The following is a 12,023-nucleotide window of genomic DNA, read 5'->3' as shown; positions in this document are numbered from 1 at the left end:
GCAAACAGTTTCAACCATTAGATAACTACTTAAGAAAACATTTACCAGAAGGTCCAATGCCTTCTATAAATTTTAAGAATCATGTATTTGAAAACACCTCTTAAATATCTAACATGGTGTAGTTTGTTTAACCAGTAAACTTAAGCACAACCATCTAAAATGTTTTTAGTTTCTTTCTACCAACATGTTTAAAACATATGATACACAGATTCAGGTCACACAAATTAAAATGTATCTTTGATTGATTTTAGCAGCTTAAATTTATGGACAATCTTATCTATAAGCCATTTAAAATAAAACTCTTAATAAAATTTCCCCATGTGGACATACAATATGTACACAAATATAACATAGCATAATAGACCAATATAGCAATTTTAATAATAGCTTTTAAAATCTTTAACTCTTTTTGTAGATTGCCAATTGATTTGAATTGCTTTTTGTTTTTAGTAACCTCAGTTAACCATACTTTCTCTCAGTTGGTACTGTTAATACATTATGGCTTCATCTGTTTACAGAGGCATCCCAAAGTACTGAATACCATAGAAGTGGCTGGAAAAAGTCCATAGGAACCTATAGGAGGACAGCTAAACACAGAACCAACAACGCTTTAGTTTTATGAGCAGCAAATCATATGTAATGTGGATGACAAAAGACTTTAAGTCGCCATGTTTAAAATTATAAACTCATCAACCAACAAGAGGCACTTGCTTACTTCACAGTATTTTTGAAAGCACCTGTAGGATTTTACAAGTATTTAACCCTTTAGGCCTCTGGGGCTTTCTCATTAAGATAACTATCATGTCTAGTAACACAAGATCATTAGACTTTTTAATTCTCAAACATTTGTATTAATAGCATTTTCCATTATAGAAACTTAAAATTTGGTACCACATCACATCTTGACAGTTCTTCTAATATAATCCAAATAGCCTGATTATTTGGTGTCTCTATAAGATAAGAGACATAGGTCCTTCGATTTTTTCAGTTGGGCCCAAACTGGAAAAACCAAAGTCCAAGATTTACTGGAAATTTTAGAGACCAGATTGTTTGAAACTTTGATTTTTTGAATGACTGTCAAGAATGCCAAGAAGGCTCAAAATCCAAAATATCTGGTTGAAATAAGATTCCTTAAAATCATGACCTAACATAGACCAAATTTGATCATTGTTACAAGGTGATTATTCAAATCTTTGAAAATAAGCACATATTTAAATAACCCATAGCTCTTAATAAAAATTCAGCTGTTTTTGAACAATTAGAATTTAACAGACTTCAAGAGAACATAATCGATTACTTTAACACATTGCTTTAACAGAGCATCAGAGTTTAATTCTATGTCAAAGAGAAATTGAGCTTCCTGTGATCTTTTGCTGTGAGGTTTCCTTCCTTTACCTTCTTTCATATTGGTGACCATGTTTCTGTGTTTCTGTGTGTAACACATCTTTAAGCATCTTTTGCAGGGCAGGATGAGTGGCAACAAATTCTTTCAGTTTCTGTTTGCTAAGAAAAGTCTTAATTTCACCTTCATTCACAAATGAGAGCTTTGCCGGATATAATATTCTGGGCTGGCAGTTTTTGTCTCTTAGTGCCTGGGCTATGTCTCGCCATTCCCTTCTAGCTTGTAGGGTTTCTGATGAGAAGTCTGCTGTGAGTCTAATTGGAGATCCTCTGAGAGTAATCTGACGTTTCTCTCTTGCACATTTTAGGATCTTTTCTTTATGTTTCACTGTGGTGAGTTTGATTACAACATGTCGTGGTGAGGATCTCTTTTGGTCATGTTTATTAGGGGTTCTATAAGCTTCCTGTGCTAAGATGCCTCTGTCCTTCTCCAAACCTGGGAAATTTTCTGCTAGTATGTCACTGAAAATGCCTTCTAATCCTTTCTCCCTCTCCATGCCTTCAGGAACTCCTAGAACCCAAATGTTGGGTTTTTTATTAGTATCCTGTAGATTCCCGACAATATTTTTTAGATTTCTAATTTCTTCTTCTTTTCTTTGGTTTGCCTGTTTCCTTTCCTGTTCTCTGTCTTCTAAGTCTGATATTCTCTCTTCTGCTTTGCCCATTCTGTTTTTAAGGCTCTCTAATGTGTTTGTCATTTGATCTATTGAATTCTTCATTTCATTATGATTTCTCGTCACTATCACAGTTTCTTGTTCTACTAGTTGTTTCATTTCATTTTGATTCCTCCTTAATATTTCATTTTCGTGAGAGAGATTTTCTATCTTGTCCATTAAGGATTTCTGTAGTTCAAGAATTTGTTTTTGAGAACTTCTTAATGTTCTTATCAATTTTTAGAGATCTGCTTCTTGCATTTCTTCGATCTCCTCATCTTCATAATCTTGAATTGGGGTGTCTTTTTCATTTGGGGGCGTCATAGTGTCTTCCTTGTTCTTGTTACCTCGGTTTTTGCGTTTGTTGTTTGGCATGTTGGAGATACTTGGTTTCTTCACTGTGGTGTTTTTTCTTGTTACACTATGGCTCTATATTAAGTGGACTGTCTGCTTTTGGTGGAGCCTTAGAGGCTTGAGATAAGTGTGGACTGAGAGCTGTGTTTGGTTCCTCAGGGTTGAGGGTGTGTCAAAGATGACACTCCCAGGTTAGGTGTGGTAAATCTCTCTTTCTTTCTTTCTTTTTTTGATTCAAAAGGGAAGTAATTCCGCACAGCTGAAACTAATTGGAGGTAGTTAGCAGGCAAATGATATACCCACAGGAGCCAGAGATCGGAAGCTCTTTCCCAGGGACCACCCAGGGAATCTCTGCTGCCCTCAGTGTGGGCTCCAATTCTCCTGTAGTCTCCCACTGGGTTGCCAAGTTAGATGCTAATCTCCTGTTATTTCACCCCTCCCCCCAAAGTCAGGTGTTGCTGCTAGGCTCAGGGCTGGTGCAGACCTGAGGTCGCCCTGCTTATGACGTATGTCCAAAATGGCGCCTGCTCTTTGTCTTGCTCGCCTTTGAGGGGTGAGTGGAGGGAGAGAAACTTGTGTCCGTATCGGTCACTTTTTTTTTTTTTCCTCTCTCTCTTCTAGTTAGCCTGGTGAACTTTTCCCCACGGAGTTTCAAGCCTCGTTCCCTCTAGTCTCCTCTTTCCGCTTGCCTGCAGGTGTCTCGGGCTATTGAGGTTCGGCTCACCTCGTGTTCCAGCGCTGGTGTGTTGAGTCGGCCGCTGGTGTCCCGAACTTGGGCTCCCACGCTCTCCAGGCAGGTCCACTGTGAATCACTAGTTCCAGAAGAGTTTCCTCTGCTGTTTCTTCCCCTACTCTTCCTTGACCCTGCGGTATCTCCACTTTTATTAACCTGTCTCGACCCCCACACTAATAGTGTGCTCCCTTCCTATTCCGCCATCTTGCCGCTCTCCTAGATTTTTTATATATTTTATCTATAAGCACCTTTTCATCCTCTGTGGGATATATATATATATATATATATATATATATATATATATATATTTCCTTCTTGGTGTAATCTAATGAAAGTGCTTGATTGTAATATAATTATATTTGTTATTTTTTCCTTCCATTCAGTGCTTTAAATCATTCATTACCCTCACATTGTGAAAGCATTCTCTTAGAAGCTTTATTATTTTATCACATTTAGATTTGTAGTCCATCTGGAATTGACTGTTGGTTTGAAGTAGAGGTTGAGTTTAACTTGTTTCTTATCAATGACCAATTCACACAGAACTCTTTATTGAATAGAAAAATTTCTTCCAAGGCTCTGCGATTCTACCTTTATAATCATTGAAGCGATAGTACCTACTGAGGTCTGTTTTAAAGAGTTCTATGTTCTATTGATTTTGTATACCTCTTTTTTTCATTTCTTCAAATGTGTTTCTTTAATTTTGAATCTTTGCCAATGCACTTCATAGAGAGATACTATATACATATACCTAGATAATATTTTATTCTTGAAAATGGAGATAGTAATACAACAAAATGAGGGATTCATGACAATGATCATCACATAACTATATTAGTGACTATTGATGTAAAATATATCTTAACATTTGGTATAGAGCGAATAATTTCAAAATTTTCTTCATTAGTGGCTTGTATTTTCTTGGTCTTTTGCATTGTCATATACTACATTTTAGAAACATCTTCTCATGATAGAAAGAAACCTAGGGATTGTGATTGGCAGTGCCATGATTAGGCAAGCTGCCATTTCTACAGCACTATTTACTAATTGATAGGTTTGGTGAGGCTTTCTGTTTTCTTTTGATATTATTCTGTACTATATCATGAAGTTTTTATCATCTTTTGTGAGATTTATTCCGGGGTATTCAATATTTTAATGCTATTGTGAACTGTATCTTTTTAAAGTTTAACTTTCTGAATGTTGAATGTTATAAGGAAATATAAAGGATTTTTAGATATTTACTTTGCATCCAGGAAACTTACGAAACTCTGTTATTCATCCAAGTAATTTACTTCTCAAGTCTTGAATATTTCCAACACACATCATAACATTTGTAATAAAAACAATTTTATTTCTTCATTTCCAGTGCTTCTGCCTGCAAGTCTCTCTCTCTCTCTCTCTCTCTCTCTCTCTCTCTCTCTCACCTCCTTCATTCTCCTTCCCCTGTTTACTTGATTCACTGTATGGCTAGGACTTTAAGTACAATGTTGGGCGGGCGCCCCAGCTCACTAGGCTAATCCTCTGCCTGCGGCGTCGGCACCCTGGATTCTAGTCCCGGTTGGGGCACCGGTTCTGTCCCGGTTGTCCCTCTTCCAGGCCAGCTCTCTGCTGTGGCCTGGGGGGGCGGGCAGTGGAGGATGGTCCAAGTGCTTGGGACCTGCACCCGCATGGTAGACCAGGAGGAAGCACCTGGCTCCTGGCTTTGGATCAGCGGAGCGCCAGCGGGAGCGGCCATTTTGGGGAGTGAACCAACAGAAGGAAGACCTTTCTCTCTGTCTCTCTCACTGTCTAACTCTGCCTGAAAAAAAAAAATGTTGAATAGATGTTTTGTAGTGTGTGTTCATGTCTTATTCCTGACCAAATGGAACATTTTTAACTTTCCACCAGTATATATGTTTTTTATGTGAATATGCTTTTTCAGGTAAATAAAAATGTGTAAGTCTCCTTCTAGTCTCTTATTTCCCAAGAATATTTTAGGTCATGAATCAGTATTTATCAAATTATATTTCTGCACCAAATAGAGCTAAGCATGTAATTTTTTCTTCCTTATTTTTTAGTGTCTTGAATAACACTGATTTATTTCAAGTCGTAAACCAAAATTTTTTTCTTGTGATAATATCAACCTTGAATTGATATGATTCATTTTATACATTGCTGGATTCAATTACCTAATGTTTGGATTTTTATCATCTGTGTCCATCAGTGAGATGAGCTTGTAATTTTTCTCATCATACTTGTAATTTTTATCAAGCATTTTTATTTGTTTTACAAAATCTTTTTTCCTTTTGTTGCCCAAAGTACTTTTCTCATGAGTTTGCTATCTTAGATACTGATAACACCATTTGTACTCCTAAAGAATATATCCATATTAAACCAATTACTAATTCCTTCAAAACGACCTTTTAAATAATATATCACTCAGTTTTGTCACCCTTTCCATCCTGGTAGCTCCTACACCACTTCAAGATGTTAGTGTCCACTTCTTTGATTGCTCTGATAATGCCTATGTGGTTTCTCTGACAGATTTGGCTCCCTCTTATTTATTTTCCACGTTGCATTGAAGATGAACTTTAAAAATCACAAAGCTAGTATTCTGCATGCCGTGTCTCCTCTTGGCATTTCTTTCAGCTCCTCAAAGTAGCTGTGTTCTCTCTGTGTCCCAGCCCTTGGCCATATGGTTTCCTGTGCTGGGTCATTCACACTAGGATCAAAACTAGAGATCAAAACTAGAGATCAAACTAGACTATCTATGTGGCAGAACATAGGAGTTGCAGAAGGAGCATGCATTGGCAAAAGGATGCCAGATAGGAAACAGTTTATAGAGGGGTGCAGAAAGTAGTTTAGAATTTGGTTGTTCAAATACTTTCTACTTTGTCATTTATTTTATGCTTGCTCTGCTTTGTGTTATGGAACTTGGAGGAGACTTGTTTAAGGGAGCAAGTCATGCTCAATTCTTTTTTTTTTTTAAAGATTTATTTATTTATTTGAAAGAGTTACACAGAGAGAGGAGGAGAGACAGGGAGAGAGAAAGGGGGGGGGGGGAGAGGGAGAGGGAGAGGGAGAGGGAGTGAGAGACAGAGAGTCTTCCATCCACTGGTTCCTCCCCAATTGGCCTCAACGGCTGGAGCTGCGCCCATCTGAAGCTAGGAGCCAGAAGATTTTTCCAGGTCTCCCCTATGGGTGCAGGGGCCCAAGGACTTGAGCCATCTTCTGCTGCTTTCCCAGGCCATAGCAGAGAGCTGGATCAGAAGTGGAGCAACCGGGACTGGAACCAGCAGCCATATGGGATGCCGGCACTTTAGGGGGTGGCTTTACCTGCTACTCCCCAGTGCTGGCCCTCCATGCTTAATTCTTGTGCTTAGTCCTGGATAGCAGAGTGCATGGGTCACATGCAAAGTGCATCATCTTCTGAAGAAAGTATCCAAGGCGGGCGGGAATATTTGAAGGTGCTAAGGATAGTTAACCTGGCTAGGGTGACACTGCCATATAAATGAAGGACTGTCACATTAAAGTAGTAAACAGAAGAAACTCTCATATAAAAGAAAATTGAAAAATAGTTTGTGTACATTGATGATACAAAGGTTATGAATGACTGCAAATGGACAGAAGTATAGAAATGCAAACATTGTCTCCAAATTGGGAAGAACAGTGTAAAGACTAAGGTTGCCTAAATATGGAAAGGACTGCCTTTGGAGACACTATATGTTTCCAGGCAGCAATTGATCAAGATTGACGTTAGGGCAGTGGTTCCAAAGCAAAACCTGTGGGGCTGCCACACAAGAATCAGTTGTTTTGGAAGGCTCCCAGGTGTGTCCAATATGAGGACAAGTTTTGGAAGTCCTGCATTAGTCGAAGTTTCTCCTCTTCATTTTTTTTCCTCCTCTTCATTGTTTTTTCTGCATCAGAAATGCCTAGAAGAGATGAAAAGAATACAGACCACCACGTACTTCCATATATCTTTTAAATTAACAGGACAGGAGTGTACCTCAGGAATTTATATGTTTAAAGATAATACCCAAGTGATTGTGGTTTTTTTTAGGGTATTTGGAAACCACTGGATTAGATGACCATTTTAGAGAAATATTGTGCACAGTGTATCTGCAATCCCCCAAAGCACTTAACAAGCTTATCTGTGACATCTTTGTGTGAAAAACACATAATAGGAATTGAGATGAGTATATGTAGGAGAGCAGGTTTTGGAGTCCAGGCAATCTTTGTTCTACTATTAATACTTACTATTTTAGTAATTATTAGTGTTGTAAAATTCAGCCTCTCAACCTCAATTTCCTCATTACAAAATGGAGTTATAATAAACCTTTTACATATTCATTTTGAAGTTGAAATAAACTTTATAAAAGCATCAAAATGACTAACAGAATATCTGATCACACTGGGCTGTCTTCTAAAATCTTGTAGCTCTGTGAATGCTGACATTAATGAGTAGGATGGTGCAATTTGTTCTCTTGTTTGATGGATATGTATGTATTTCTTGTTGCCTTGTTTGCTTCAGTGCACTGTGGATCCCCAGTTCTAATACTCTACTTTGGTTTATGTGTATAATTGATATATTTCAACGCCATGAACTATTATTTTTAAGTCAAATCTTGCCCCAGCGATTTCTTCTCAATAGAAAATTTGAGATAGGAATTAATTTTATTGATTGTACTATCAGTAGTGGGAGGGAATTAACTGTGTGCCTTCTTCTTTTCAATCACAGGTTTACAAGAACTCTGATTTTTTTTTATGAAAATGGAGAGCTGTGAAGAAAGAAAAAGATAGCAGTTGGAATTAAAAGCCCTGGATGACTCTTGCTTTTGAGGAATCAGCATTTAAAAACGATATGCTGATTTGGAAGATTTTAGGAGTAAATTGCAAACTTTATTTTTTCCATTCAATCAATGGATTTTTTAATGATTCCTTGGAGTCGATGAAGTTCAGAGACGGTGTGTGATGGGAAATGTGGTGTGCCAGTGTTTTCCCAGTGATCGCATCTTGGATTAGTTTGCTGCTTTTTTGAAAAGATTCCATTTTGAAGGACAAGAACCTAATGTGATGGATTTATCTTCAGAAATGAACAGACATGGGAAGAATCCAGTGAGTCACAAGCTAGAAGATCAGAAGAAGGTAATAGAAAGATATTTCCTTTTGCTCAGTCTTTTGTTTATGCTGAAAGAGAATTTTGCAAATTAAAAATGAGTTTGCCTTGTGAGATAAAATAACATATTTCATGGAAGTAAGTTCTACTATATAACAAAATGGTACTATATATCTGGATTTTTATTATCAGCTGGTGATTTTTTTTTTCGAAAGTTTTCTGAATTTATCTGTCCAATGAGTTGACAAAGAATTGCACTATGTTCTTGACTTCCTGCTTGTTACCCACTGATCTGACCTGATTAATAGTTCTCAGATCCAGGGTGAGATTGCATCATGGGCATCTCTGGAACGATAGAGCAAGTTAGAGCTGTCCTCAAAGAGAACAGCTGTATAAATGTCATTAGAAGGCAAAGGTGGCATTTGAAATTTGTCCATTTCATGTCCTCGGAGTATATACACTCAGACCTTCTAACTTTTCCTTTGACTTTTCATGTGTAATGTCAAAGAAGCGAATGGGAAATATCAAGAGAGGAGTGTGTTAGCATGTTTTTGAAAAACAGATTGGGAGAGCTTTGGAGTAAGAGTCTGGAAATTGAATACCTAGTGTTGTGCCTACACCTCATTTTTCTACTTTTTAGAAACTCTTCCCTGCTAAGCTACTGCGCTGTAGTGAGGACCATCTAGAGAGCACTTACCAGAAGTATCCAGAAATGGTGCCCAAGAGAGAAAGCCCCACTCATAACGAAATTTATTATTTTGTGTGGTGCTCTTATTGACTGTGTTAGTACAGAGAGGTGTGTGGGGATCCAGTGCCTAGGGCACAAAAGCAATGGATAATAAGATAATGGAAAAGAAGTGTTTAGGTACTGGTCGATCTAAAAGGCATGTTTAAGGCTTGTTTTTACATCTATCTTAGAGATTTTGTCTACTGGCCACTTTGCACATCCCAAGAGACAGTTAACTCTTTGACAGTTTTAGAGGTAAGACATTTACAAGAGTCTGTGCTGAGTCAATAGCTTATTAATTTTGCTTGGCCATTTTGATTATTGCTATTAGAATAGGGCACTAGTGATCCCTTTGCCATTAATAGAGGCAGAGAAGGTTGGATATTTTATGCACAGTGTGGTTCAGGTATCATTCACCTTCAGTGTAAGTAAATCTTAGAAAATACTAAATACTAAATACTAAATACCACTCCATGGGAACCAAAATTCCTGCACAAGTAAGCATGTTACTAGAATGTCAATGGCATTAGAAATACCCAGAATTTTTTTCCCTGGCAGCAGTAGGGTGTTCCTCAGAAGAGGTGGTGGGATAAATTTCAATCTGAATCATACTCTGCAGTTCTTTAATGACTAAATATTCACTTAATCATTTTTCTCTATCTGGTTAAAAATGTCTTTAAGGCTGGTATTAATTTGCATGCTATATAGGGTACGCGAAGAGGGAGTTGGGTAATAAGGTGAGTGATTAATGTTACAGGATTATAATTTTGGATAGAGGTCATGTTTTTCTAATGGGAAAGAAAAAGTACCTCAGCAAGTATTATCTTTTCATTTCCTGAATAAGAAAAATTTTCTGCAAACACAAAAGGGATTGCAAGCTGAAGAATTGAATAAATTCTTAAAGTCATGCTGGAGATTCTTTGTGTGGAACTTTAAACAATGGTCTGTAATGATGCTTAGTTTCCCAGGCCATTTCACAAAGGACTGTTCAGCTTATAAATAACATACTAACAGTAATAGGGTTTAGACAAACTGTGGAGAGCTAGAATTCTATGGGAAAATTAAAAATACCAGCTGGGTAGTGTGCTACAGCAATCTCTATCTCACTATAGCTTCAGTTTCTAGACAGTGGGAAGATGGGGCAGAGTGAACATTTCCAATGAGGAGAGTCAAGAATGGACAATGGGGTTTGAATGAGCCTGCCAGTGGGCATTCCAAGATGGAAACTGACACCTAAATTCTGCAAATAAGCCAGAAATTCAGACAGATATAAAGACATTCATACATACTTGTGACTAAAATGCGTTAAATGTTAACAGGGACACCTAGTCCCAGTGACACTTTGGGTTTGTATTAAGGAGAAAAATGTAATGTCATATCATAAATCTTGGTAGAAAAAGCTCTGCCACCACATAATTGCTACTAAAGATTATAAGGTCATTCATGTGTTTACTCAACTGTTTACAGTTCTTCAAGATGAGTTAACAGGCTCAGTGTTCCACATTGGTGAAATAAAATGCATTTGTCCTACTCATGCCTCCATTGAGAGCTGAACACATGTTTTTGGTGTTATTGAAATATTGCCTTATTTTTATGGTATTTGGTAAACATTCAAAGTATGGTACATTGAATTGGGTTGAATACAGCTATCTGCTTTAACAGTAACATAGCAAACTTCTTGTTCATTCTACAAATAGCGTACCAGCTTTTGTTATTTGCTTTTAAGTATGTGGATTTGTACTTCTTATGCTCTATTTATAAATAGAAAGTCTTAGAACACTTAGAATGTCAGGTTGTGTGCATGTGTTGCAGTGAATGTGTAGGTGAGTGTCAGGGAAGAAATTTGTGGAGCACTTAACTCTATCTGCCAGGAATGGTTGATTCTTTTCAGTTGTATTAAAAGATTATCTTCCTACAAAGATAAAAGCTGCTTTCACCTCTTTAAGAGTTTTCTTCATGCAAAAGTAATTGTTAGTCCTTTAAGCACATTTAAAGCACCCTTTGTGTCTACAGCTTCTGCTCCCAAAAGTGCAACCAACCTTTAATAAGGAACTTTCTACAGATTTTGGTATACATGGTAGGTTGTGGAACAAAACCCCCCATAGGAACCAAGGGACTACTGTAGATGGCAGAATCAAATTTATGAGTCTCATTTAAATAAAGCATCATCAGCTTCTTTAAGCTGAATCCAGGAAAACATACTTGAAACATTGTAAGGAATCATCCACAAGTCCTATCCAAGGTTCTCCCCATTGTGGATAAACCAGATGTGTGGTTCTTACAGGAGTTAAAGCAAATACTTTTAAGATCTGATTAGATTTGAGAGAATATTTGAAACAACTTTGAATCAGCTTAAATTACTGTAGGGCTAAATAGATAGATGTGACTTTCATTTAGTCTTAGCCCTAATCCTGCTCTTGCTATTCTGCTTCTATAATCTCTCTAATGGGACAATGATCATAGAATCTGAAACATCCTGAATGCCCATAATGAGTTATTTTGTTTGTGGAAACTTGACCTTTGATCTTTGTTTGCATGTTGATACCAGTGGAGTGGGCTGATTACCTTCCACTAATTTTTATTGCTTTTTGGGTTCACTGTTGCAAAAATTATGGAGCAGTGAAAGCCCAGTAGGCACAGATGTCAATGCTGTATAATTATTAACTTGAACTACAAAGCAGAGCTCCGTAGACTTGACTGTCAATCAGTTGCAGCATTTTGCAATTCAGACAACCCTGGAGCACTGTTTTGTTGCTCCAGGAATATTTTGTGTATTTTTAAAGCAAAGCATTTGCTGGACTCAACAATTTACTTGGTAATATCAAAAAGCTAACAGGATAGACATCTTGAAAACATAGCAATGAAAGGAAATACATGGTTTATGACTTGGAATCATTTTGTTACTGAATTCTCTAAACCAACAGGGATGAGGAATATTAGTGGACACTCATATATCTGGAGGTATTTACTTTTATTGAAATGTTTAAGCTTAGTGCTATCTCTGGTGTTACTTGCTAGAATCATGTCTTTTACATATGCAGTTAGCGGCGTTGGCCCACAACA

General features: G+C 37.3%; 1 protein-coding gene across 3 annotated transcripts in view; it reads left to right on the top strand.

The window, feature by feature from the left end:
* Positions 1-12,023, top strand: part of NAV3 (neuron navigator 3) — a 1,248,892-nt gene that overhangs the window by 549,244 nt on the left and 687,625 nt on the right. For all 3 annotated transcript variants that reach the window (XM_062203163.1, XM_062203166.1, XM_062203165.1), the window contains one exon: positions 7,856-8,262. In XM_062203163.1, the coding sequence (XP_062059147.1) occupies positions 8,191-8,262 (72 nt within the window). In that variant the 5' untranslated portion in view covers positions 7,856-8,190. The remainder of the gene's footprint in view (positions 1-7,855; positions 8,263-12,023) is intronic.

Source organism: Lepus europaeus, chromosome 10, assembly GCF_033115175.1.
Source record: "Lepus europaeus isolate LE1 chromosome 10, mLepTim1.pri, whole genome shotgun sequence".
NCBI classification, from domain to species: domain Eukaryota; kingdom Metazoa; phylum Chordata; class Mammalia; order Lagomorpha; family Leporidae; genus Lepus; species Lepus europaeus.
Note: the sequence above shows the minus strand (reverse complement) of the source record. Positions and strands in the feature narration are given on the sequence as shown.